A 27,986-nucleotide genomic window follows, 5' to 3' on the forward strand; every position below is an offset into this window, starting at 1 on the left:
TCACAACCAAGATATTGACATGATACAGTAAACATGCAGAAAACTCCCATCACCATAAGGATCCCCCATGTTGCCCTTTTACAGCCACACCCATATCTCTTCTGCCCTCACTCCCTCCTTATGCCCCGGTAACCACTAATCCGGTCTCCATTTCTCTAATTTTGTCATTTCAAGAATGTGATTTAAATGGAATCATACAGTATGTAACTTTTTAGGATTGGATTTTCTCACTCAGCATAATTCTCTGAAGATTCTTCCAGGTCGTTGCATGTGTTGATAGTTTGATTCTTTCTATTGCTGACTAGTACTCTGTGGTATGGACGGATCACAGTTTATTAACCACTCACCACTGAAGGACATCTGAGTTGTTTCCAGTTCTGAGCTATTACAAATAAAGCTGTTATAAACATTCCTGCACAGGTTTTTGATATGAATATAAGTCTTCATTTCTCTGGGATAAATGCTCAGGAGTGCAATTGCTGGTTTGTATGGAAGTTGCATGTTTAGTTTTTAAAGAAACTGCTAAACTGTTCTTGAGAGTGGCTGCACCATTTTATATTCCCACCAGCGAAGTATGGGTAATGAAGTTTCTCCACATCCTCCCTGTTTGGTGCTATTGCTATTTTTTATTTTAGCCATTCTGGTAGATGTATAAGTGGTATCTCATTGTGGTTTTAATTTGCATTTCTCTAAATGGCTAATGATGTTGAACATATTTTCGTGTGTTTATTTGCCATCTGTATATCCTCTTCAGTGAAATGTCTCTTTGTGTCTTTTGCCCGTGTTCTAATTAAATTGTTTGGTTTTTCACTGTTGAATTTTTTATTTATTTATTTATTTATTTATTTATTTATTTATTTATTTATTTATTTATTTATTTATTTATGGCTGCATTGTGTCTCTGTTGCTGTGCAAGGGTTTTCTCTAGTTGTGGTGAGCGGGGGCTGCTCTTCGTTGCGGTGCGCAGGCTTCTCGTCACGGTGGCTTCTCTTGTTGCAGAGCACGGGCTCTAGGCGTGCGGGCTTCAGTAGTTGCGGCATGTGGGCTCAGTAGTTGTGGCTCACAGGCTCTAGAGTGCAGGCTCAGGAGTTGTGTTGCACAGGCTTAGTTGCTCCACAGCATGTGGGATCTTTCCAGACCAGGGCTCAAACCCATGTCCCCTGCATTGACAGGCAGACTCTTAACCACTGCACCACCAGGGAAGTCCCTCCCTGTTGAATTTTGAGAGTTCTTTGTAAATTCTAGAAAATAGTCTTTTGTCAGATACATGGTTTGCAAATACTTTCTCCCACTCTGTAGCTTGTCTTCTTATCCTCTTAACAGGGTCTTTCACAGAGCTTCCATTTCGAGGAAGTCCAATTTAAGTTTTTCCTTTTATGGAGCTTATGCTTTTGGTGTCAAGTATTAGAATGCTTTGCCTAGCCCTAAATCATGAAGATTTCCTCCTGCAATTTTTCCTAGAATTTTTATAGTTTTCTGTTTTACGCTGAAGTCTGTGATTCATTTTCATTTTGAGTTAATTTTTGTATGAAGTGCGGGACTCAGAGCAAAGTTGTTTTGTTTTTGTTTTTGTTTTGCCAGTGGATGTTCAATTGCTCCAGCACCATTTGTTGAAAAGACTATCTCTCTTTCATCAAATTACTTTTGCAATTTTGTCAAGTCAGTTGGGCATATTTGTGTGGGTCTGTTTCTGGGTTTTCCATTCTGTTCCATTTATCTGTGTGTCTGTCCCTCCACCATTACCACACAGTCCTAATTACTATAGCTATAAAATAAATCTTGAAATTGGGTAAATTGGTTCCTTCCATTTCATTCTTCTTTCACAAAATGAATTTAGCTATGTTAGTTCTTTGCCTTTCCATATAAATTTTGGAACAAATTTGCTATATGAACAACAACAGAAATCTTGCTGAGACTGATAGGAATTGTGTTAAACCTCTATATCAGTTTAGGGAGAATTGACATCTTTTCTATGTTAAGTCTTTCAGTCCATGAACATGTTAGTCTCTTGGTGTCTTTAGATCTTCTTTGATTTCTTTCATCAATATTGTGAGTTTTCAGGGTACAAGTCCTGGACATGTTTTATTAGATTTACACATAACTATTTCTCTTTTTTTAACAATTGTAAATGATGTTATATTTTTAATTTTTTGTCCATGTGTTCATTGCTAGCATATGGAAATACAGTTGATTTTTGTATGTTTATCTCGTATCCTGTGACCTTGCTGAACTCATTTATTTGTTCTAGGAGTATTTTGCAGATTTATTGTGATTTTTCTACTTAGATAATCATGTCATCTGCAAGTAGAGATGGTTTCATTTCTTCCTTTTCAATTTGGTCTTGCAGATTTCTTTAAGGGGAGCTTTTTAAATTACAAATTCAATTTCTTTAATAGTTACAGAGCTATTCAAATTATCTACTTAATATTGAGTGAGGTGGGGTACTTTGTGTTTTTCAGGGAATTGGTCCATTTCATCTACGTTGTCAAATGTATGTGTGTAGAGTTGCTCATCATATTCCCTTATTACCCTTCTGATGTCTACAGAGTCTGTAGTGATAGCCCCTGTTTCATTCTTGATTTTGTTAATTTGTGTCTTCTCTCTCTACTACTCTTCTGTTTTAAGTTACATTGATCGCTGCTCTTATCTTTATTATTTGCTTGCTTTGGGCTTATTTTGTTTTTCTTTTTTTTTTCTTTTTTTTTCTTTTTCTTATTTTGTTTTTCTTTTTCCAGGTTCTTTAGGTAGAAGCTTAGAATATTAATTTGAGACTTTTCGTCTTTTCTTATATATGCATATCTTTCTCAGCACTACTCTGGCTGTGTACCACAAAATTTGATACCTTTTATTCTCACTTTCATTCAGTTCAGTGTGTTTTTTATTTCCCTTAGAACTTCCTTTTTGACTTATGAATTATTTAGAAATGTGTTGTTTAGTTTCCAAGTATCTGTAGATTTTCCTGTTATCTTTCTGTTATTGATTTCTAGGTTGATTCCATTGTGGTCAGAGAACACAGTCTGTATTATTTCAATCCTTTTAAAATTTTGAGGTTGGTTTTATGGCCCAGGATATGGTCTATCTTGGTTTCATGGGCACTTAAAAAGACTGTTTTCAGAAATTCCCTGGTGGTCCAGTGGTTAGGACTCAGTGCTTTCACTGCCGGGAGCCTGGGTTCGATCCCTGGTCTGGGAACTAAAATCCCACAAGCCATGCAATGTGGCCAAAAAAAAGAAAAGACTGTTTTCTGCCATTGTTGAGTGGAGTGTTTCCATAACTGTCGATAAGACCCTGTTGGTTGATGATATTATTGAGTTCTTCCATATCCTACAGATTTTCTGTCTAGTTATTCTCTCAGTTGAGAAAGGGATATTAAATTCTCCAACTGTAATTGTGGGTTTGTCTGTTTCTTCTTTTGGTTCTGTCAGTTTTTGATTCACATATTTTGCAGATCTGTTGTTTGGTGCATACATATTTAGGACTGCAATATCTTCTTGGTGAATTAACCCTTTTATCATTATATAATGCCCCTCTCTGCTTCTGCTAATTTTCTTTGCTCTGAAATCTACTTTATCTAATACTTATATAGCCACTCCTGCTTTCCTTTGATTAATGTTCATGTGATATATTTTTTCCATCCTTTACTCTCACCTTGCCTGTTTTATTAGATTTGAAGTGACTTTCTTGTAAAAAGCATATAGTTGGGCTTTTCATCCAGTCTGCCAATCTCTGTTTTTTAATTGGTATATTGAGACCATTTATATTTTACTCAGTTATTGCTACTTTAGGGCTTAAGTCTGCCATCTTATTTTTGGTTTTCTGTTTGGTCTCTCTGTCTTTTTTCTCTTTTCTTTTTCTGCCTTCTTGTGGACTACTTAAACACTTTTTAAATTCCATTTTTATATGTCTGTAGTGTTTTTGAGTGTATCCCTTTGTATAGTTTTTCTAGTGGTTGCTTGCAGTATTATAGTGTGTGTGTGTGTGTGTGTGTGTGTATAACATCATAGACTACTGGTGTCTTCATTTTACCAATTCAAGTAAAGTACAGAAACCTTACTTCCCTTTATGTCCCTTTACCCTCCCCCATCTATGACATAATTGTCTTTAAATATTTCATCTACATACATTTAGAACCACATCAGACACTTACAATTTTTGCATCAACCATCAAACATAATTAGGAAACTCAAGAGAAGAAAGAAAACCTATTATGTTTATCCATATTTTTGTTTACCATGTTCTTTCTTCTTGATGTCCCAAGATTCCTTCCTCTGTCCTTTCTGTTTAGAGAACTTTCTTCAGCTATTCTTTTAGGGTAGGTCTCCTGGTGACAAATTCTTTTAGTTTTCCTTCATCTGATAATGTCTTATTTCCCTTTCATTCCTCAAGGGTATTTCCACTGATACTTTTCTTTAAATCAATTTGCCTTCCATTAAATGTATTTAGAAAGGAAACATTGTATTACTACCATAAATTGAAAACCTTCCTCACTTGCAGTGAATAAAAGGTACATATCGAAACACATGGATGACTATTTAAAAGCACTTGAGTTCATTGTGTTCAGTTTCGTCTTGTGCACAACTCCAGTGGGGCCACATGCTGACCTCGCAGAATCCTCTGGAGGTGGGGACCCTTCCCACCTCCACCTTTCCCAGGTGTGTGGCAGCACAGAGCAGCTCACTGCTCACAGGTCAGCCCAGTGCATCCCGCAAGGGAGGGGCCTCTGTAGGGAAGAGTCAATTGCTGTTGACGGTGGATTGAGGCAGAGAACTCACTGCCAGTGTCCCCAGATAGTAACAGTAATTCCGCATTCTCTTGATTCTGAGACACAGCTTTTTCCATCTTCCAGCATTTCTCAAGTTAAATGGATCTTAAAAATGAGTGTGTGTGTTTAATGTGGTTTCTTTTTCCTCTTCCTAAAAGCTGCCATTAATTTTATGACATTTTAGGATCTAGAAAAATAGGGATTCATCTGAATTATGGGGAATTGCTGATTTGGGGGTTAAAAATGGTCAAATCTCAGCATTTTCCTTTGGTTCAGCAGTATATTGGGATGTGTTATCCTTTTTAGCTCTCATAGCAACCTCACCAAGCAGGTAGTTTTAATCCACTTTGGAAGAGAATACCAAAACCCAGAGAGGCTGTCACTTTCCTAAGGTCACAGAGCTAGTGAGTGAGGAGCCAGGACTGAGGCCCATTCCCATCTGGCCCCCTTGTCCATGTTTTTACCGCTGTGTAGAACCCCCGCCTAAGCCACCTGAAAAGGACCTTTGGGATCAATCCTAGCACTCCTTTGTGAAGAAGAGAAAGTGTTTCAGTATCTTTTTAGGAGAGGAGTGAGGGGTTAGAGGAGGAGAGGAAGGATGTCAGCCCCCAAATCCACAGGAATCCATCTCAGGGGAGTCTCCTGGTAACCGTGGTGTTAGGAACGTGGCTTCATTCCTGTCTAGTTCTATGTAGCCGCACAGTTCCGAGTCCCGAGGACCCAAGTTCACCCCACGAGCACACGTACCCAGCGTTTTCCATGAGAAACCTGAATTCCAGGTACCCAGCGGCACGCCAGTGACAACCGCTAACCGGCTGCCATGTACATGAACCTGGCCAGACCTACCTCTCCCAGCCCAGGCCTCCCAGGTCAGAGCCTGCATGCTGAGGCTGGCCCACTGCCCCTGGGGCTTGAGCCTTGTGGCCCTTTGAGCTAAAAGCACCATGCTTAAATGTGTCACTCAGAGGAGAGTGTCAGCGTCTGTCCCAGCACAGCCACCCAACCCACGCCCACCCCCAGAACAGAGTGAGCCTCAAGCTCGGTTAATTCCAGCCACTGTCTTCAGGTTCGGGTCCAGAGCTAACCAAATCCATAGGGTAGACCAACCCCGCAAGTGTTGTTAACTTATACGAATTACAGCGTGCCAGGGAAGCAGAGTGAATTATCCCAACAACCCCATAGTCTGGAGGAAGTGCACAGAAAAGGGCACAGAGCAGACACCTCGACAAACACAGATGAGTTCAAGGACACAGTGGGGAGTCTTCTCTTAGGGTTCTCATCTCTGAAAGAGAAGCGGCCAGAAAGCCTTGGCAATGGCAGCATCTTTGGTGCTGGCATCGGGCTCATCAACATCATCCTTCACACAGTGTCCAGCCCTCAGGGTCTAGCCAGTGCCTGGCACTTAGCAGATGCTCAATAAATGTTTGAAGAAAGAATTCATGAATGGATGAAAGCATAGCTTAGTGCATGAGGGAAACTTTACATTCAAGAAACCTTTGGGGGATGAATGAGTCAAGCCTAGGGAACTGTTGATGACCCGTCTTCTTTCCCTTTCTCTCCTGAACTTCTAGTGCTTTCATCATAATTTTCCTATTTCCTCATTGGGCAGCTTTTCTTTTAATAATAGACTTCATTTTTTGGAATGACTTTAGATTTACAGAAAAATGGAGAAGATAGCACAGAGAGTTCCCCTACAGCCCCTCACCTGCTTCCCCCATTATTAACATCCTGCATTAGTATGGTACATTTGTTACAATCAGTGAACCAACATGGATACGTTATTGTTAGCTAAATACTTTATTCCTGTTTCCTCGGTTTTTATCTAGTGTCTTTTTCTGCTCCAGGACACCACGTTACCTTTAGTTGTCATGCCTCCTTAAGCTCCTCTTGGCTGAGACAGTTTCTCAGACTTTCCTTGTTTTTGATGACCATGACAGTTTTTGAGGAGTACTGGTCACATATTTTGTAGGCTGCCCCTCTAGTGGAGTATGCAGTATTTGTCTCACGATTTAGACTGAGATTGTGGGTTTGGGAAGGATGACCATCGAGGTAAAGTGCCTTTCTCATTACATCAGGTGTAGATACTATCAGTATGACTCATCACCGGTGATGATGACCTTGACCACCTGGCTGAGATTGTGTTCGTCAGGTTTCTCCACAGCAAACTTACTGTTGCCTCCCCCTCACTTTCCAGACTGTGCTCTTTGCAATCAAGTCACTATGTGCAACCCTCACTTAGGAGTGGGGAGTTAACGTGCCTCCCAGATAATTTTTAAGTGCTTGAGGATTGTCCCTTTGGAACAGACAGACCTTGTCTTTACTTTCTCAGGTGATACAACACATAGTGAAGTTAGGAAGTGAGGCCAAGCTGTGAGTTCCTGGAGAGACGGGATCTTGCTCTACTGCCTTTGTTGCCCCCAATATGGCTCCTTTCACAGTGCTGGTCACCTCTTAGATGCTGAATAAGTACCTATTGAATTGAATTAAACAACTACCACCACCACCACCAAAAAAAAAAAAAAAAAAGCCCCACGAAGAGTCCACCGGTTGCTCAGGCTTCTCTTACGGGTCACGAAATCCAGGAAACGGATCTTCATTCCTTCCCCCGAGTTGATGAGATGGGCTGACTCACCAGCAAGGCTCCCAAGACAACCCCAGGTGCAGCTAGTGAGACCAGCACCATTCATCACCCAGTCTGCACAGAGCATCTTGCAGGTCACAGGTCTCATCTTTCTTGTGATCTGCAAGTATTCACTGTGCATCCACAGTGTGTTGGGCACGCTGGGGTCAGAAGCATGACAAAATAGGCAAACTCTAGATGAGCTGTATTAGTTTCTATTGCTGCAGTAACACATGACCACAATTTAGAGGCTGAAGACAACAGCCATTTACTATCTCATGGTTTCCATTGGTCAGAAGTCCAGGCACAAGGTCTCGGCTGGGCTCTCTACTTAGGGTCTCACAGGACCAAAATCAGGGGTATCAATCAGCAGGGCTGAGTTCCTTTCTAGAGACCCGGGAAGAATCCACTTGCAAGCTCATTCAGGTTTGGGTAGAATTCGGTTCCTTGTGGCTGTAGGACTGAGGCCCCATTTCCTTCCTGGGGGTCAGCTGGGGGGTCACATTTTGTTCCTAGTGTTGGGGCCTGCATCCCCTCTCAAGCTCACCATGTGGCCCCCGCCGTCTCCAAGCAACAGTGCATCGAGTCCGTCTCAGGCCTCCAGTCCCTCTGACTTCCACTTCTCCCCCATCCCTTCTGAATTCCTCTTCTGCCTCTAATTTTGAAGGCTCATGTGATTACAGTGGGCCCACCCAGATAATCCAAAGTAATCGCCCCCTTTTAAGGTCAACTAGTTAGTGACCTTAAGTACTCCTGCCAAGTGCCTTTTGCTCTGAAAAAGAACATATTCACAGGCGTGGTATCTCATGATATCACAGTCCCAGGGATTAGGGCATGCAGTCCTCTAGGGGCCACAGTACTGCCAACCACCCGGTGCTTCTCCAACATTAGTATGCATGGGAATCACCTGCAGAGCGTGTTAATGCGGATTCTGATTCAGTGGGCCTAGGGTGAGAGTCTGCATTTCTCGCAAGCTCCCAGGCAATACTACTGCTGCTGGTCGATGGAGCGCGTTTGTGTGGCAAGGCTTTAGACCAAAGGAAACAAATTTACAGTCCCCAGCCCAGGTCAAACCCAAGACAGAATTTCAGTATATGAAACTTGTGGTTCTCAAACCAAAGGGAGCATCCGAATCATCAGAAAACTTGTTAAAATATTGACTGGTGGGCCCCACCCCCAGCCCACCTGAGGCTGAAGTCTGTGGTCCAGGGACCACACTTTGAGAACCACTGCTGCAGCCATGAGACAGTCACTCTGTGAGTGTTAAGTGAGAGGAGCAGGTAACACCTTTTGGTCATAAGGCATCATCTTTGAAAGCAGAATCCCTTTTTCTGTCCAATATGATTGCATCTCCTTAGGCACCTCTGTGGACCCCCTCTGAGGTAACATGGTGCCTTGCAGGATCAAAGGGTTGGGTTTTCTTTCCATATGTTGAGCTGTAATCCCTCTCTTTCAGGAACACAGTGAAGTAGATTCAAGAATAAGAACTGCTAACATCATTAGTAGTCTCAAACCTATCTTTTAAGATTAAAAATAACATTTATTGTTTTTGTGACCAAAGCAACACTTGTTTATTATAGAAAATATAGATTTTAAAAAAAGGGAAGACATCGTCATCCCACCCAACGGTAGCTACTCTTTTTCCAGACCTTTCTTTATACATCCAAAGATATATGTAGCATTTTACTTCCAAAAAATACATGGTACAAATTGTGTTGTAACCTACTTTTCTTAATATACTGTAAATGTCTAGCTATCTACCTCTGTTTTTAGCCCCTAGTTTCAACCCCCTTCACCCAGTAAAAAGCATCCAAAAAAATGCTCTGATCCCTGGCTTCCTTCCTACACACCTGCAGTTGGAGGGAGATTAATGAACAGCATGGGCCCCAACAGGAAAGGAGGAAAGAACATGAAGGGCGAAGGGCGATCAGAAACAGGCTCCCTGAACAACTGGGGCAGCTGTAGTTTTGCATCACAGAACTATTCCCCTCACACACACACTTTTTTTTGGAGAAAGTGATTCAGCTGAGCACTCCTGGATCTGGAAATGCCTCAGCACCAGAATCAAATTCAGAAGGAAGCCGAATCAGGAGGGTTTGTATCTTGGTCATGGAGAGCACAAGCACAGGACCCAAAGAGCTTCCTGCTGTGATTTTCGGGATAATTACCTGCTGCCAGAATTTTGGCGTATTAATAAAGGTGTGTTTAGGGTGTAAAACTTATTTTCCATCCTGTGAGTTACAAAACTTGTTTTCTAATGGATAGTAAAGAAATGATTGGAGCAAGAAAGGATTTAATTACAAATTAAACTTCCACCAATGAACCTGCTAGACATAGTGGACAAACAAAGCAAGCAAATCCAGGGCCTGACGGGCAAAGTGAACATGTGATGTCGGGGGAATTTCTCTCAGAATCTGCAGTAAGTCTGCGGGCTCCTCTCGCCTGGGGGGAGGAACCCATTGCTACACCACAGCTTGGATGAGTGCACGGCCCCCAGCAGCGTGAGCTGTTCTTTCCTTTCCGCAGAACGAAGTGATCAGTCAGCAGCTGTGCGTCATCTTCACTCACTGCTACGGGCCCTACCCCATCCCCAAGCTCACAGAGATCAAACGGAAACAGACCTCGCGCCTGGGTGAGTAAGTGCTTCCCGGGTCCTGCCCTACGCTGTTGCTTTGTGATTTGAGGGCAGGGAGCAAGCAAACGCCATAAAAGAAGGTGGGAGCGTTGGAGGGCAAACGAGGTGGATACTGGAGTGAGGTAGGTGGAGGTCGGGATGTCACCTTTGTTATGGGATTAAACTGTTTGGAGAACATACCTTGGGGGTGTGGACAAGGGAACTCGCCAAAATCTCATCCCTCCGTTGAGTGCCTTTCTACTGCAAGTCACCGACAGTGAGGGGCTGCCCAAGACCTGCTGAGCCCACGCACTCCCAGCCGCCAGGTAAAGTCCCAGGGAAGCCTGAGCTGTGCATGACTGCTCTCCCCCAGCCTCCCCTCTAAGAAGTCCCTCCTCCCTGAGATGGAACAAGCTGGGGACAGTGGCAGTACGGCAGTGCCCTCCTAATAGAAGTCCTGCAGGGAACTGGGAGGAGAGGTGAGGAAGCGTTGCCCCCTTCCCGTGCCGCGTGCACACACACACAAGAGGGGAACAGAGCCGAGCTGAGGAGACAGGACACCCTGAACTTCCATCAGGGTAGCAGTAATCACTTTTCACCCTTCTTTGACCCTGGCATTGAGCTGGCCACTGCAAAGCCCCTGACCTACTCTCTCTCAAGCAATCCCCGGGCCACCCCAGGAGGCACACAGTGTCATCCTGGTCAAAGCTGAGGAAGGAGAGGCTCTCAGAGGCTGCAGCATCAGTTCAGGTGGAACTGGAGCTTGAACCCAGGTCCCCCCAAAGCCACAATTCCATCATTCTCCAGTCTGGCTTCTGGGGTTTTCCAGAAGAAACCTTTGCATCAGGCACTGATTTCATTCGGAAGATCCTTGCAACCTGGTTGATCAGCCTGGCAAGAAGGCAAACACCCAGCTGCCTTGAATCCTGAAACGTGAACCTTCTGTTGCAAGGACCTGTCTCTCACTGCCTAGGGGGTTATAAAATATTAAAGATAGGGCTTCCCTGGTGGCACAGTGGTTGAGAATCTGCCTGCTAATGCAGGAGACACGGGTTCGAGCCCTGGTCTGGGAAGATCCCACATGCCGCGGAGCAACTAGGCCCGTGAGCCACAACTACTGAGCCTGCGCGTCTGGAGCCTGTGTTCCGCAAAAAGAAAGGCCACGACAGTGAAAGGCCCGCGCACCGTGATGAAGAGTGGCCCCCGCTTGCCACAGCTAGAGAAAGCCCTCGCCCAGAAATGAAGACCCAACACAGCCATAAATAAATAAATTTAAAAAAAAAAATATTAAAGATAAAGGACTCCCTTTGCCATGAAGGTTGGGGACTTTCCTACTTCCTGTTTCCTCTTCCTATAAAGACCAGGAAACTTTGGAGAAATGGAAGCATCTGAAAAATTCAACCCTTTAGCAAAACCCCTACTTTTGAAACAGGAGAGCTAGTTTAAATTAGTGAAAAGGCTAAATGCATGAAACTGTTTTAAAGTATTTTTGTTCCTGTCATGAATAACCTGTTAATTTAAATGATACAACTTTTATGCTAAAATGAAAAACTTAGCAGTTGAATCAAAATTGTCTGGTTTTCTTTATGCCCATTCATGTAGGCAAACCAGAATGTACTAAAACTGCAAGTAGTTCTACCTTGTAGAAAACAGGTGTTAATTAAAATATTATCACGGGGCTTCCCTGGTGGTGCAGTGGTTGGGAGTCCGCCTGCCGGTGCGGGGGACACGGGTTCGGGCCCTGGTCTGGGAAGATCCCACGTGCCGTGGAGCGGCTGGGCCCATGAGCCACAATTACTGAGCCTGCGCGTCTGGAGCCTGTGCTCCGCAACGGGAGAGGCCGCGGTGGTGGGAGGTCCGCGCACTGCGATGAAGAGTGGCCCCCACTTGCCGCAGCTGGAGAAACCCCTCGCACAGGAACTAAGACCCAGCACAGCCATAAATAAATAAATTAATTAAATTAAAAAAAAATATATTATCAGGGCAACAAATTATAAAGATCAATCAAATTAACAGACTTTAGAGATTGAAGGTTACATTGCCAGGACATAGCAATAATCTCTGACAGCTGGTGCCTTACAAGACACCCTTGTTAGAGCAAACATTTGCAAGGGCTGTTTCACTGATGCAGCATAAAATCTGCTTTCCTGTAGCTATAGGAGAGGAGGGAACATTTTTTTTCCTCCTGAACTTGCTGAGATTTCTTTCACCAGCAATTAAAAGGGCCTGGTTCTCAGCCCAAGCACTGGAATCCCAAGGGTTATTCGCACCAAGAGAATAAAGGCAGAACTGAGAGGCTCAAAGCTCACAAGATGAAAGAAAGAGGACATAATTACTAATAAGTGGAATATGGAACATATAGTGTTTTGCAGCTTCAATACAGCATTTCAAGCTCAGATAACTGAAGGTGGCCAAATAGTAGTTTCTTAGGAATCTACTTGAAAGGAAAGATAAGAGGAGTGACAAAGGTTCCAAACTGGCATCTCTGTAGGGCCGGGCAGGTCATAAAAATGATTGAAATGAGTTTGGTGTAAGACAATAGGGAGTGGTGGGGACTGTGGCAAACTGGAGAGCACATGCCTTATTTTTTATACTACATTGTCCTCTTGCCCTCCCAGTGAATTCTGGGAGAGAATGGTAAAAAGAGCTAAAGGTAGGAGATATTAGCAATTTGGGAAGCAGGAGTGGGGGCTAGTTGGAAGTGGACAGTGGGAGTGAGAGAGACCCAGCAGAGGGAGGCATGTGGCTGAGAAGAGGGAGAAAGTCACTCCAACCTGTTAACAGTCTTTAAAGCAAGTGGAGAAGTGTTAGTCAACTCTGGGGCCTTCCCCTGTAGCCTCTCTTCCCTTTACCTGGAGAGATTTAGAAGTTTGGGTTTTGTTGTATTTTTTTAATAAAAAAAAATTTTTTTAAGATACTGGGATTATAGGTGATTTTGACTTTCTTATGCTTTTTTTTGATATGTTTTAAATTAAAACTTTTTTATTGGGAAGAGGTGAGGTGGCTCTAGGGACTGACAGAGAAATATAAGTGGAGGACATCCAGGACCACCACCTGGGGCGAATCAGCCAGGAAGGCAAATTCTGGGTCCAAGTTACAGCAGGGCCTGGGCAAAATGGGGCCAGGCCAGGGGTCTGACTTAGAAGCCAGGTGGGGTGGAGCCGTGTAGGGGTGTACGGGAGTGTTGGTGGATTCTCCCAGTGAGGCAGAAGTGCTGAGCTGAGGACAGACTGGCACCTTCTGTAGCCCCAGGAAAAATGGCCAAAATGACAGGCAAATCGGAGGATCCCGGTGCTTAGCAATGCAGGCCCTGGAGTCAGAATGTCTGGGTTCACATCCTGGCCTCTCCACCTGCCATTTGCTTGACCAAGTCACTGTGACTCCTGGCCTCAGTGTCGCCAGCTGCACACCTGACAGCCGTCCCTTTCTCCCAGGACTGAATGAGTTTACACGTGTAAGTGCCAGCTCACACGGTGCCTGGCACATCGTGAGTGCTCAGTAAGTACTAGAGTACTCGTTGTACAACTAGTTATACAACTTCTTTATTCTTGGAGTTGAGGGCAGGGGCCTGGCTCGCTTGCCTCTGACCCTGAGAAAAGGGCTTGGATTTTGAATCACCTGGAACACAGCGGCAAGGGGACAGCTCTTCAGAACCACTTCTATCCGGCGGGCGGGCGCTGAGCTAGAGAAGGAGGAGCGAGATGGGGTGGGTGACTTCCTTAGAGGCCAGGTGGGTGGATGGTCACTTTCCACACCTGACAGTCATCTGAACTCGGGCTAGGGGCGAGTCTTCTAAGGGAAATGCTACTTTTAGTCGCGAGTAAGCTATGAAGGTTTCCTGCGAGAAACTGAATTTCGTGACTTGAGTGTTCCTTTAACTGATTCTGTCTCCTGTTTGGTCACTTTCTCTCCAATGAGTATTTTATCGCCATGGCCTCCCTGTCAGTTCTTATGGGCACTTTTCCAAAAGAGGAATCCAAACCTCACCCTTCTCTAAAGCTACCCTCTCTCCCTTTCCTGTTCCAGATCCTCATTTCCTTAACAATAAAGAAATGTCAGATGTTACCTTTCTGGTAGAAGGAAGACCATTTTATGCTCACAAAGTGCTGTTGTTTACAGCCTCTCCAAGGTATGTGTCATCAATTTTGAAAGCACTGAATTACGAGGGTGGCTATTACTATTCTCTGAAATTCAATGTGGGTGGTATCGTCACTGAACTGGCAGATTTTCTTCTCAAAATCAAGGATCCAAGAGTACAGGGCATTTGTACACCGTGTTCAGGCAGCATGATTCACAAAGACAAAAGGGGGAGGCCACCCAGGAGTCCATCAGTGGAGGAATGAATAAAAAAAATACGTAGTGTATACGTACGTTATTCAGCCTTAAAAAGGAAGGCAGTTCTGACACATGCTACAATATGAATGAACTTGGGGACATTATATGAAGTGAAATACGCTCGTCACAAAAAGACAAATACTGTATGATTCCATTTATATGAACCTAGGGTAATCAACTTCATAGAGACAGCAAGTAGAAGGGTGGGGATGGTGGGGCTGGAGAGGGGAATGGGGAGTTGTTTAACGGGGACAGGGTAAGTCCTGGAGACTGATTGCACAGCGATGCGAGCACACTTCACGTGAACATTACACTTAACAATGGTTAAGACAGTAAATTTTATGTTACATGTTTTTTAACCACAATTTGGAAAAAGGGTACAGGGCCGACACTAGCATAAGCAGCAGCCTGATTATGTGGCTTAGACAGGGCACCGTTCCTCTAGGCAGACGGGGCACATGTCGGGCACAGAGCTTCGTGAGCAGAGCGTGGATTGGATTGTAGCTCCCTCAGCCAGGTGTCCTTGTGCAGCCTGAAAGCTCCTACACGGCAGCCTCGAAAGGCCTGCTCTCCAAATATCAAGGAACTTTGACATAAGCCACCCAAACCACAGAGGTCCTGAACCTTACTTTTCCCTGATTCTGGAGTGACAGTAGTATAACACCGTCCCTGCTAGCTCTGCTACAGCCCTTCCTTCTTTTGATTTGAGTAGAGGTGGAGTTGACCATTTAGAACTGCATTATCCCGGGACCTGAACAGGGATCGGTGAAGGTGAGCAGAGAAGAAAGTGATGCTGAATGAGGAGAAGGCAGGCTGCCAGGGGGTGAACAGAGGGTAAGGACCCTGGGATCCAGAAATGGAACCCACTTCCAGGTCACTAATGAAGCTGTGTGGCCAACACTCCCTGGGTTCCTAAAAGCCTCCTGGCATCTCCAGTGTTCCCCCCCAAAACCTAATACCCCAAATGTCTGCTTTGCCACTGCAAGAAAAATACACAGTCCCTTGCAAGGTTCTCGGTTGTGACACCATAGAAGAACTAGATCAGTATTGTACCAGTGTTAATTTCTTAGTTTCAACAAAGGTACCATGGCTGTGGAGGATGTAACATCGGGGGAAGCTGGGTGAAGGGCATCCTGGAACTCTCTGTGTGATGTTTGCAACTCTTCTGTAAATCTAAAATTATTTCATATTTAGAGTTTAACTTATAAAAAGAGACACAGCTTAGCTTATTTCTAAATGTATTGAGTATCCATGTGTTCCATTGACTGAGTCTCTACCCACAAGGAGCTTAGTTTAGTCAGTGGCAGGAAAATGCACCTAAAGCCCCAGACAGAAGATCACCCTCATAGGGAGATGGTTAGGTCATCCACAGATGTTGATTAAATACCTACAGTGCGTCAGGTCCAGCCTGGCATAGGCTCTGAGGAGGCAGCAGAGGCAGAAATGGCAGAAGTCCCTGCCCTCTTGGAGCAAAGGTTGTGGGGGGTGGGGGGGAAGAGGGAGGTGGAGAGCTCCGTGGGCGGCTGAGGAGCTTGAGGCCTGAATCAGGAAGGACTCCAGGAGCTTGAGGCTTGAATCAGGAAGGCAGGCTTTGTGATGGGCCCTACAAGGTGGACAGGGCTTTAAAAGGCATTTGTTCTTTTCCAATCGCCTGTTTGAGAAATAATTTAACAGTTCCAAACACTGTTTTTAACTTTAGAGTTTTAACTTCAGATTGGATTATGGTATCATATCAGAAGGGGGAGCATTATGTTAAACAATCTATGGATATGTCATTGTATTTCAGAATGGGAGGGGATACAAGACATTACATGTTTCTATCGTCAGAGAGCTGAGTCTCTTGCAAGCTGTTGATGTCTTTTTGAGTCTTCTTATCTCCCTTTTTATGTTCCTGCTCAGGTTCAAAGCGCTCCTCTCTAGCAAACCAACAAATGACAACACCTGCATAGAGATCGGATACGTGAAGTACCCCATCTTTCAGGTGAGCCCCTGCTGTGGCCTGGAACCCTGCTGGTAGGTGCGGGGCACCAGTGGGTCCCTTCAGCCCTCCACCTGTGGATCAGCCACTGTACTGAGTCATCAGCTCCTGCACTCTTGGCCCCTATCCGCACACTGCCCCTCCCACTTACCGTCCATTCATGCCCACAGCATTAACTGAGCACCTACTATGTACCTGACACTGTGTTGGGACCTGGAGACACAAGGATAAAGGACATTCTTCTCCTGGGGACTCACAGTACAGAGGGGGTAAATCTGAGTCACAGTATAAAGTGGGGTGTGCATGAGAGAGGGGTGAACCAACAAGCTACGGCGACTCAGACCAGGGAGCCTGGGGAAGGCCCCTGGATGAGGTGTCGCTGAAATATTGCAGGCTGAGGAGAAGCTGGCAAACCATGGGGAGGCTTAGGGCTTAAGAAAGGGAGCTGGAACATTCCAGGCAGAGAACAGCAGGTATGAAGTCCCCAAAGGCGGTTGAGCCCAGTGTGATCAGGAACCAGTGGACTTCAGGGAATCCAGCGTCATCTTAACATTGGTCTGAACCTAATGTAAATAGGAAAGGAAGGTTTGTCAGAGGCCAGATGACATTGCCGTATCTCCCTCCATTTGAAATCAATACCGTTTGGTTTATGGGGCACCTCTAAGGGGGCACAGCAGCTTTCTTCCCTTTTCCTCCATTCTTCATGCCTGATTCATTTTTTTTTCTTTTTTTTGGTGGTGTCTTTGTCTGGTTTTGGTATCAGGGTAATGGTGGCTTCATAGAATGTCTTTGGGAGTGTTCCTTCCTCTTCAGTCTTTTGGAAGAGTTTGAGAAGGATCGGTATAAGTTCTCTGTACATTTGGTAGAATTTGCCTGTGAAGCCATCTGGCCCTGGATTTCATGCCTGATTCATAAATCCAGCCTTGCAATGACATTCTCTCCGCTAGGAGAAATTCACACCCCCAGCTGGCCTCACAGCCCTATCTCTGAAGCTCCGAGTCTCATCAGGGGCATGGAGGTTGGTGGGCTGCTTACGTCCAGCAGGGGGCGTATAGGGGAGACTGTGGCCCCTCCGTGCTGTCTTCCCACAGCCAGGGTTGGTCGGCCAATGTGGGTGATCTGGGGATGGAATTTATAGGATTCTGAACAGGACCTGTTTCCTCTGGTTCAGTTCTGGAGGGACAGCCCTGGGAAAATGTGGGTAAGACTCAGGCTGGCCCTCGGGAGGCTCACATTCCAAGAGGGTTGAGGAGACCACTCAGACATAAGCAGGCAACAAGCATGGCTGTAACCAACGTCATAGGGCGGGGGTCCTGATCTGGGCTTTGAAGGACAGAGCTGCATTTCAGGATCTAAATGCTACCTTCCCCAGTTTAAACAGCTGCATTCCCCTGTTTAAAATCATTGGCCCTCGTGTGACCTTGAACAAATTGCCCAGCCTATCTGAGCCTCAGCTTCCTCATCTGGTGAATAGGAGAGAGAGGGTATTCCAGAGGGAGAAACAGCATAAAAAAAGGCACAAAAGTGGAAAATCATGGTGTGTATTTGAGGGAAAGTGATAATAGTCCATTTGGCTGTGTCTTAAGGTATGCTGGAGACTGAAAAGATGCATTGGAACCACATACTATAAGCCAAGTGTGGCTGGCCAGATGATGGTTCTTCCCTCCACTGGTGATCGACCCTGGTCCCCCAGATCCTGTGATTCAGAGGGCTGCCAGGAAGCCACCATGCCTTCACACTAAAGCCCTAAAGCCCACTGAGGTGTCAGTATTTCCACCATTAGAGATGCATTCCTTTGGCTATGTTGAAACTTCAAAATAAAGAATCCTTATGGAATAACCATGCACAGGCTCTTCTCTGAGCCTCATTTTCCCCATTTTTAACTCCAACTGTGAATGAGGCACTGACCTTTGCTTGCATGTGGTTATCTGGATTAATCTTGCCACTTTTAGAGGTGGGGAAACTGAGACCCAGAGAACTTAGTGCTGGTGAGTGACAGAGCCATTATTTGAACCCAGTCTGGTCCAAAGAGGAACAATAATAAGAGCAACTCCCATTTCATGTGCTCCAGCTACGTGCAGGGCTCGAAACCCGTGGTTCTCAACCTCAGCTTAGCAGTGGAATCATTTGAGGAACTTTGATGATTCCCAGTGTCCAGGCTGTAAATCAGAATCTGGGCTGCGGCCCAGGCATCAGCATTTTGAAGTCTCCACCCTCTGCCATCATCCAGAGGCATATGCAGCCAAGGTGGAGAACCAGAGCTCTAAGTTACAGTGGTTCTCGAAATTTAGGAGGCATCAGAAACTCCAGGGGAAGCGCTGGGGGGTGAAGGGAGTTGCTTGTTAAGATGCAGAAAACTTGCTAAGATGCAGATTCCTGGGCCCTGCCCCCCAGAGTTCCTGATTCTGTAGGCCTGGGGTGGGGCCCGAGAATTCATGTTTCTTACAAGAACCCAGGTAAAGCTGATGCCGCTGGCCCAGGGACCCCCTCTGAGCACCACGGCCCCACATCGTCTCATTCAGTCCTCCCAGCTCCCCCTCCAGGTGGCTCTTCTCCCTCCCAACAGACAAGGTAGAGGAAGTGGCCCGAGCTCCCACTGCTCATCAGAGCCAAGATGAGCTTCAGACCCAGGCCTGGCTGACTCCCAGACCTGACCTCTTAACTGCCTCCCTGCTATGGGGCCTTCGGTCCTCCCTAAAAATCGTCCAGCCCGGAGGAAAGGCCCATTAGCATTTGGAGCATGAGCCAGATGCTGGAAACCACACACACACACCCCCACCCCAGCTCTCCAAGTGCCCATGGAGGGAGCACTTATGCCATCAAGCCTGGGACTAACTGGGGAGGTTCTTGTCATCAGAACCTGGCTTGTAGTAGGCACTCAATAAATGTTTGCTGTGGGAGCTGGTTAAATGAGACACCTACGTGGAAAGGCACAGCCCCAGGGGAATCATAAGCCTGTAATTGCTTTTAGCTGGATTAGGCTTCCCGGCCACATTAGCCTCCAGTTACTGTAATGGGCAGAGAAGATTGAGCAGGCCCTGGGGACTTTCCCATGTGCCTGCCCCTTCCCCATAAAAGAAGAAAAGCCTCATTTGTGGCTCAAAAGAGGCCAAGTAGGGCTGAATCTGACCCAGAAGGAGGCTCCCAGGGGCCTGCTCACTTCACTTCCATGCTGAACAGAAGAATTTTAGTAAATGAGACAGCTTTGAGTTTCCTCCCTGCAAGAATGTTTAACATCATACACAGGCAAGAGCCCCATGCAGCTGAGGCTGCACCTGGGAGCAGGGCCTCCACGAGGCTGTGGACGCCGTTTACATCCTGCTTCATGAAGGCTGACAGCTGCCAAGAAAAACAACTCCATAAACAGGCCCTTTGGCCTAATAAGGGTCCATTTCGGCCCCTTGCAGAAAAGGCTTGTGCTGGCTGAGTCTGAAGGTGGCATGGCTCAGCCCAGTTTATATTCCATTAGCCCCAGGTTCTCCATCCATGCTCTTGAAAGCAGCATTTCAAGTCAACAGCCCAACCGTGAGGAAATGAGATAATATGCTTTGTAACTGGAGCGGCCCTGTGTTCAGGACAGTTATTATTATGGCTCTTACCGTTATTATTGTTGGTTTGGGCTTTATAAAAGAGAGGTGCTAGGGGAATAAATGGATTTTAATAAAGCAAATATCCCAGCATTCGCCGATGTGGTGTTTTAGATGCTTATGACTCATCAGGTTTGGGGGGGGGGGGCGGGTAAATAATGCTACGATATCATTTCACAAAGCCTCAGCCATCACCATTAAAGCACCGCCATCTCGGCAACAGGCAGGTGGCCAGTGCATGGGAGACTCAAATGCAAAAGAGGAAGGGCAGGCACTGGGGGGGCAGAGATGGACGAGACCCAGTCTGTGCCCTCAGACTCCAGCGGGAAGTAACACTGCAGTCATGTGCGATGGGCTGCCCGGCACGGGGTGGGAGGCCGCTGAGAGATCTGAGGAGGCTTCACAGAGGTGACCACTGAGCTAGATCCCGAAGGAGGGGCCGGAGATCAACAGGTGGAGAAGAAGGGAAGGGCATCCAAGCAGAGGGAACAGCGTGGGCAAAAGCAGAGGAGTGAAAGAGACGGTGGTAGGTTCTGATCAAGGCAAATGGTTGGGAGCGGTCAGAGTGAAAAAGGCAGATGTTACCAAGGTTGGGAGGAGAGAAGGGCAGAGTGGCAGGTGAGATCTGAAAAAGTAAATTGAGCCATAGTAGCCGTATTCATAACAGCAAAAAAAGTGGAAGCAACTCAAATGTCCATCGGCTGATGAATGGATACACAAAATGTGGTACATCCACACAACGGGGTATTGTTCAGCAATAGAAAAGAGGTGAAAGAGTGATATATGTGACAGCAGGGTGAACCTTGAAAACATCACACTAAGTGAAAGAAGCCAGACACAAAAGAGCACATGCTGTATGATTGCATCTGTATGAAATGTCCAGAACAGGCAAATCACAGTGGGTGTCAGCACACGTAGGAAACGGGAGAGACTGCTGACGGGCATGGGGTTTTTCCTGGGGGTGTTGAAAATGTTCTAAAATTAGATTGTGGTGATGGTTGCACAACATTGTGAATAGTCTAAAAACCGTTGAACTGTATACTTTAAATCAAAACATTTTGTGTCATATGAACTCTATTTCAATACAACTGTAAATAATATATACATGCACATATTTTTTGAACAATTTTTTTTTACTGAAGTATAGTTGATTTACAATGTTGTGTTTGTTTCTGGTGTACAACAAAGTGATTCAGTTATACACATATATATATATATTCTTTTTCATATTCTTTTCTGTTATGGTTTATTACAGGATATTGAATATAGTTCCCTGTGCTATACAGTAGGACCTTGTTGTTTATCTATTTTATATATAGTAGTGTGTATATGTTGATCCCAAGCTCCTAATTTATCCCTCCCCCTCCCCGTTCCCCTTCCCCCTTTGGTAACCATAAGTTTGTTTTCTATGTCTGTGAGTCTGCTTCTGTTTCGTAAATAAGTTCATTTGTGTCATTTTAGATTCCACTTAAAAGTGATATATGGTATTTGTCTTTCTCTGACTTACTTCACTTAGTATGATAATCTCTAGGCCCACCCATGTTGCTGCAAATGGCATTATTTCATTCTTTTTGTGGCTGAGTAATATACATCTTCTTTGTCCATTCATCTGCCAGTGGACATTTAGGTTGTTTCCATGTCTTGGCTATGTAAATAGTGCTGCTGTGAGCATTGGGGTGCATGTATCTTCTCGAATTACAGTTTTCTCTGGATATACGCCCAGGAGTGGGATTGCTGGATCATATGGCAACTCTATTTTTAGTTTTTTAAGGAACCTCCATACTGTTCTCCATAGTGCCTCCACCAATTTACATTCCCACCAACAGTGTAGGAGGGTTCCCTTTTCTCCACACCCTCTCCAGCATTTCTTATTTGTAGATTTTTTAATAATGGCCACTCTGACCTGTGTGAGGTGATACCTCATTATAGTTTTGATTTGCGTTTCTCTAATATTTAGCAGTATTGAGCATCTTTGCATGTGCCTATTGGCCATCTGTATGTCTTCTTTGGAGAAATGTCTGTTTTAGTCTTCTGCCCAGTTTTTGGTTGGGTTGTCTTTTTTTGTTATTGAGTTGTATGAGCTGAAAAATGATTACTTTAAACACACATGCAAAAAGTAGATTGAGATCAGTCACAAAGGATGTTAAATGGCCTGAGTAAGAAAGTGGCAGCACATGGCAGAAGCACTACTAGAAGAAGATTTTTCAACCTCAGAGAAAATTGAAGAGCTAACATTTATTGAGTTCTTGCCATGCACCTGCCAGGCCCCTGTTAGGCCTGTTACATTTATTAACTCATTTAATCCTCATCACAACTCCATGAGGTAGGTCATATTATCCCCACTTTACAGATGATGAAACTGAGGCACAGAGAGCCTAACTTAATTCAGGTCACCCAGCTTTTAAGTGGCAGAGCCAGATCAGAAACTGAGGCAGCCCAGCTCCAGGTTCCTTGCTCCTAACCACTGTTCTGTATTAGTCACAGACTCTCAGAGCCTGAAGGGACCATAGAGGGCAGCCCAGTCCAAGCACCTCATTTTACAGGTGCCCCAAAATGGAATGTAACAGTCTACAGATTTTTCCAACACACCGTTATTAAGGCCAGGCAGGTAAAGTCAGTGTGTCATATAGGCAGGCAGAAGACATTAGAGAGTAGTGGAGACAGTAGCCAACTGGGAAGGATACACACCACCTAAAAAATTTATACTCAGCTCCATGGGAGGTGGTGACAGCCAATACTAACACATCCTTAGGCTTCATTCTACTTGAGGGACACGAGTTTGCAAAGCTCTGGGACTCTGCACACCATCCGGCATCCTGAGTCACACGTACAAAGCCTGGCTTGGACAGTTCACACCATCAATGAAACGTTGAAACCCTGGACCCCTGATGGCTTCATCTTGGATCTTGTCAAGTTATAATAGGGAGCAGGTGATTTCACCATGGCTCAGTCACCCTCTGGAAATTAAACAAGAGGTTTCTAGTCAAACTGGGCCATGTTCCCAGGGGGACTGCCGCTGGTGTAGGGTCTTTAAGCCACACCACGTGTGCTGCAGTTCTGGGCAGCTTGGTGGGGTGGGAGGTAGGAGGACAACCCGTGATTATCACTCATAGATGGGGGAAAACCATCCTGGGGAGCAGAGCTTAGAATTGTTTAATTTGACACTGAGGATGAACCACAGGGAGACAGATTGCAGCATGGTGTAAGGAAAAATATCCAGCCTATAAAACTTTTAAAGGGAACTTCTCCTGAAAGGCAGTGATCCAGTGGGAATGGCCACCCTTAAAAAGGGGTGTCATACAGGGACTCAGAACCAGCCTGAGGGTTTGAGTGGATGGCTTTAAGATGTGTCTGCGTGCCATTGACACTTTGCTCACTGTGTTCTGTCTTCCAGCTGGTCATGCAGTATCTCTACTACGGTGGCCCAGAGTCGCTTCTCATTAAAAACAACGAGATCATGGAGGTAAGGAATCCGCTGTGTCACTGGGTGGGTAGCACGCACGGGCGGTGTCTGGGGGGAGGCTGTGTTGGGTTTTCATTTGGATGCAGGCTTTGGGGTCCTGCCTGCCTCCTTAGATCTCCCAAGGGCTTCTCATCAGAGCCCCTCCCCTGGAAGGCTGGGGTGCTGGGTGCGCTGGTCTGATCCCTTTCAATAGCAACTGAGTGAAGCCCAATTTTAACTGGCTTTGGCGGGTGGAGGAAAGGAAATTTACTGGAGAGTCTGAGGCTAGCGCTAGCTTCAGGCACAGCTGGGGCTCAAATAGCATCATCAGGAACTATCTTTGATGACTTCTCCCTTGTCATTTGTAAGAGAAATATATGGTCTGAAAGCATTCCTCAAACCTCAGCATGTCCACTGAGGCAGAAGCCAAGAGCCAGTTACAAAGCTCTCCTGGCCTCACTCAGGCCCCTCAGTCCTGCAGCTCCCTGGCTCTCCCTGTCTCCTGTCCCCTCCCTGCTCCTTCCTAGAAGTGGAACTCGTGTCAAAGCTGGTAGCTTTGAACCAGAAGCCAAAATCACTTTGATATTCCTGAGCGAAAGAGCCAGGAGCCTGTTCAGGTGCCTGAAGTCCAGGGTGGCTGATGAGAGATGTCAGAACACTATGAGTTGTTCAAGAGGTGACACCACACGGTGGTTCAGACGTGGGCTCTGGGCCAGACTGGGTTCAGATCCAGGCTCTACCCCTTCTGAGCTGTGTGATCTTGGAGCAGTAATTTAACCTCTCTGATCCTCAGTTTCCCAACCTGTAGAATGGGGATAACAATATCTACCCCATTGAGTTTTGAAGATCTTAAGAGTTTCTATTTGTAAGGTGCTTACTACAGAGCCTGGCATATGTCACAGGGGCTGTGTGTTCACTGGGGGCCATTTATCCTTTTGTTCTTACTCTGTGAAACCTTCTGTGGTCACTCCCCCGCCCCCCAAAGTTACTCTCCTGTCTCTCTGGACGGCTCCTCTGACACGTCACAACCTCAGGACTAAACTACACTCTGAGGACTCAGACTCTTTTGTAAACCTTTTTAAAAATTATTTTCAAATTGAAATAATGAACATACATTTCAGTCATGTAGATAATACAGAAGGGCTTTATAGTACATAAAAAGCACCTCAGGGCTTCCCTGGTGGTGCAGTGGTTGAGAATCTGCCTGCCAATGCAAGGCACACGGGTTCGAGCCCTGGTCTGGGAAGATCCCACATGCCGCGGAGCAACTGGGCCCGTGAGCCACAATTACTGAGCCTGCGCATCTGGAGCCTGTGCTCCGCAACAAGAGAGGCCGCAATAGTGAGAGGCCCGCGCACCGTGATGAGGAGTGGCCCCCGCACCGTGATGAAGAGTGGCCCCCGCTTGCCACAACTAGAGAAAGCCCTCGCACAGAAACGAAGACCCAACACAGCCATAAAATAAAAAATAAATTAATTAATTAATTTAAAAAAATTAAAAAAAAAAAAAAAAAAAAAGCACCTCACCCAGCCACCCCCCACCCCCCACCCCATCGTCCCAGTCCTTTCCCCAAAGGCAATCCCTTTGAACTCTTGCTTCAGCCCTTTCTCCCCCTCCCCAGAGCCTCTGTTCAGCATCTTCCACGGCCAGGTGCCGTGCTCAGGGCTGGAATACAGCAGCAATGCCAAGGGACAGAGATCCCTGCCCTCCTGGTCTCTGGAGAGGGCGACAGGCATGACATCATGTCTGGTGTGAGAAGGGCTGTGAGGAAAACTCAGACAGGGTAAGGGGGCCAGATGGTGATGGAGGGAGTAGTCCTGAGGTGACATCTGTGTGGAGACATGGATAAATGGAGGGAGTGAGCCACACTGATACCCACCTTGCTAAATAAGAGCGTCACCCTTATTTCTGGATGTAACAATTTTAGGCATTTTTGCTTGACCTCTTGCTGTAATAAATGTAAATTTCATTCACTTCGACCCCACCCCTCCCCCCTGCCATCTTCCCCTGCAGTTGAATTCTGTCGCTGGATCTTACTCCTCTAATGCCAGCAACAGCTCTAGTGTAACCTTCCAGCTTTAGAGTGATGTCCGACACTTTATTCCCGGTGCCTTCGCCTTGGGTACCGCTGTGGGAGGTGAAGAGTTTTCTCACCGTGGGCGTTGCTTTCCTTCCACCTCCCAACCTCTAACAGGCTCTTTTCATGGTTTTTAGCTTCTGTCTGCTGCTAAATTTTTCCAGCTGGAGGCTCTGCAGCGACACTGTGAGATTATCTGTGCAAAGAGCATCAATACCGACAACTGTGTGGATATTTACAACCACGCCAAGGTAATCAATCCCATTCTCGCTTCTCGAGCACCCCCCATGCCCTGACGCAGGAGAGGCTTTCTTTGCAGACACTCTGAGTCCGGGTAGAGCGCGGATGCTGGGCCTGTGCATTTAGGCCAAGCCGTCATCGCTCCTCCCAAGGTCTGCTTCCTGCTTAGAAGAGATGTCTTTCCCTTCATCTGCCCCTCCAGAACACAATGAAAGCAAGCAAGCAGAAGTTTCAAAAGCAGAGTCATTCTCAAACTGTAGCACGCATATGAGTCACATGGCAGACTCTGATTCAGCAAGCTCTGGGGTGGGCGCCAGTCCTGCGTTTCTAACAGGCTCCCAGGTGAAGCCTCTGCAGCTGGTCTAGGCCACACCTTGAGCAGCAAGGTTCTGGAGCAGTGGTTCTCCAAGTGTCGTCTCCAATCCAGCAGCATCAGTGTCAACCAGAAACTTGTCAGGAATGTATATTGTAGACCCCACCCAGACCTACTGAATCAGAAACTTCGTGAGTGAGGTCTGGCCGTCTATGGCTTCCCAGGCCCTCCAGGTGATTCTGGGGTGTTCACAGGTGAGAACCATTATGCTAGAACTGAGGTTCCCAATGCTGGCTGCACGGTAGAATCACCTGGGCACTCACTTAAAATCCCCATGCCTGGGACCTATCACAGGCCAATTCATCAATCTCTGGGGGTGGAGCCTGGAAAAAAGGTATTTTTTTTCATAGCTTCCTGGGTGATTCTCAGATGTGCCAAGGTTGAGAACAGGCTGTCAACACTAGAGAGGTCCAAGGAGTCCTCCTAGTCAGGTGGCCCCAACACCTGGGGAGACATTTGGAATCTCAGTGTGGCCCTTCACCCCAAAGATCTCTGCAGGGAAGCCCAGGAATCTGTATTTTTAACAGGATCCCAGGACAACCTTTGTGATTTCAGCCCTAAGGCCAGTCTTCACTCCAGTTTTTGGAGTAAAATCACTGAACCACCGATTTCATCCAATTCACTTCACAAGTGGGGATACCGGGACCAAGAGAATTAAAATCATGTGTCCAGGTGCCACTTCATTTTGGTTCATGTGCTCAGGACAGGGGGATTAGCATCTGCTGGGAAGAAACAATGAAATAAATTAAGATCAGGAGTTAATTTAAAACAAAGCGCTCTTCTTTGGTATAACTGGAGCTCAGCACACATGCCTCCCACATCCACGGTTGTAGAGTGACAACTGATGTGAATAATGGTTACTCTGCTCGTTGTGAAAACACAGGGTGCGTTTGAGATGTTATTTTCTGTTTTACACCAACATTCCCTGAGTCCTTTCCAGGTGCAGGCCTCTATGCTTAAAGCTTTGTTGCATTACCTTTTTAAATCCTCACCACAACCCTTTCATTAGTCCCATGTTATAATAAGGAAACTGAGGCACAGAGAGGTGAAGTAACTTGCTTAAGGTCACACAGCTATTACAGAGATTTTTTTTCATTGTGGTAAAACATACGTAATGTGAAACTTACCATTTTAACCATTTCTAAGTGTACACTTCAGCGGTATTACGTACATTCGCGTTGTTGTGCAACCGTCACTGCCATCCATCTCCAGAATTTTTCATCTTCCCAAACTGAAATTCTATGCCCATTAAACACTAACTCCCCATTCCCCCCTCCTCCCCAGCCCTTGCAACCATCATTCTACTATCTGTCTCTGTGAGTTTGACTGCTCTAGGTGCTTCATATAAATGGAATCATATGGTATTTGTCTGGCTTATTTTTGTGGCTGGCTTCTTTCGGTTAGCACAATGTCCTCCGGGTTCATCCATGTTGTGGTGTGTGTCAGAATTTCATTTCTTTTTCAGGCTGAATAATATTCCATTGTATGTATGTACCACATTGTGTTTATCCATTCATCCATCAGTGGATACCTGGGTTGCTTCCACCTTTTGGCTCTTGTGAATAATGCTGCTATGAACAGGGGTGTGCAAATATCTGTTCCAGTCCCTTCTTTCAGTTCTTTGGGATATTTGCCCAGAATGTAAACCTAGATTTGCCTCACTCCAAATCACAGGTTCTTCCTTGTGTTTATTTTCTGGCCTAATAAATGTTCGAAATATTTGCAATAATCCTTGCAATAATACTCAAAAAAAGATTTTCTGATTGGTCATCAGTAAATCAAAAGGTTCAGTCAGGCTACTTTCTACCCACCCACACTGGATGTTTTGGTTAAGTAAGGGTTTTACCAAAATCTGGTTTCTTGGGACACAGCAAAAAAAAATTTTTTTTTTTAATCTTGAACTGGTTACTTTGCAAAAAAGCATCCAGAGAAACTCTCTACCCAGGAAGAGGGCTCAG

The 27,986-nt window shown here is 45.7% G+C and overlaps 1 protein-coding gene across 3 annotated transcripts in view; it reads left to right on the forward strand.

Annotated features, from left to right (window-relative positions):
- BTBD11 (BTB domain containing 11) overlaps positions 1 to 27,986 on the forward strand; it is a 305,437-nt gene that overhangs the window by 272,583 nt on the left and 4,868 nt on the right. For 2 of the 3 annotated variants that reach the window (XM_036865461.1, XM_036865463.1), the window contains 5 exons: positions 9,909 to 10,014; positions 14,023 to 14,125; positions 16,231 to 16,312; positions 23,291 to 23,359; positions 25,553 to 25,666. In XM_036865461.1, coding sequence (XP_036721356.1) covers positions 9,909 to 10,014; positions 14,023 to 14,125; positions 16,231 to 16,312; positions 23,291 to 23,359; positions 25,553 to 25,666 — 474 coding nt within the window. Of the gene's footprint in view, positions 1 to 9,908; positions 10,015 to 14,022; positions 14,126 to 16,230; positions 16,313 to 23,290; positions 23,360 to 24,959; positions 25,122 to 25,552; positions 25,667 to 27,986 lie in introns of those variants that run through there. The other variant, XM_036865462.1, reaches the window with a different exon arrangement.

Source organism: Balaenoptera musculus, chromosome 10 (assembly GCF_009873245.2).
Source record: "Balaenoptera musculus isolate JJ_BM4_2016_0621 chromosome 10, mBalMus1.pri.v3, whole genome shotgun sequence".
Lineage (NCBI taxonomy): Eukaryota > Metazoa > Chordata > Mammalia > Artiodactyla > Balaenopteridae > Balaenoptera > Balaenoptera musculus.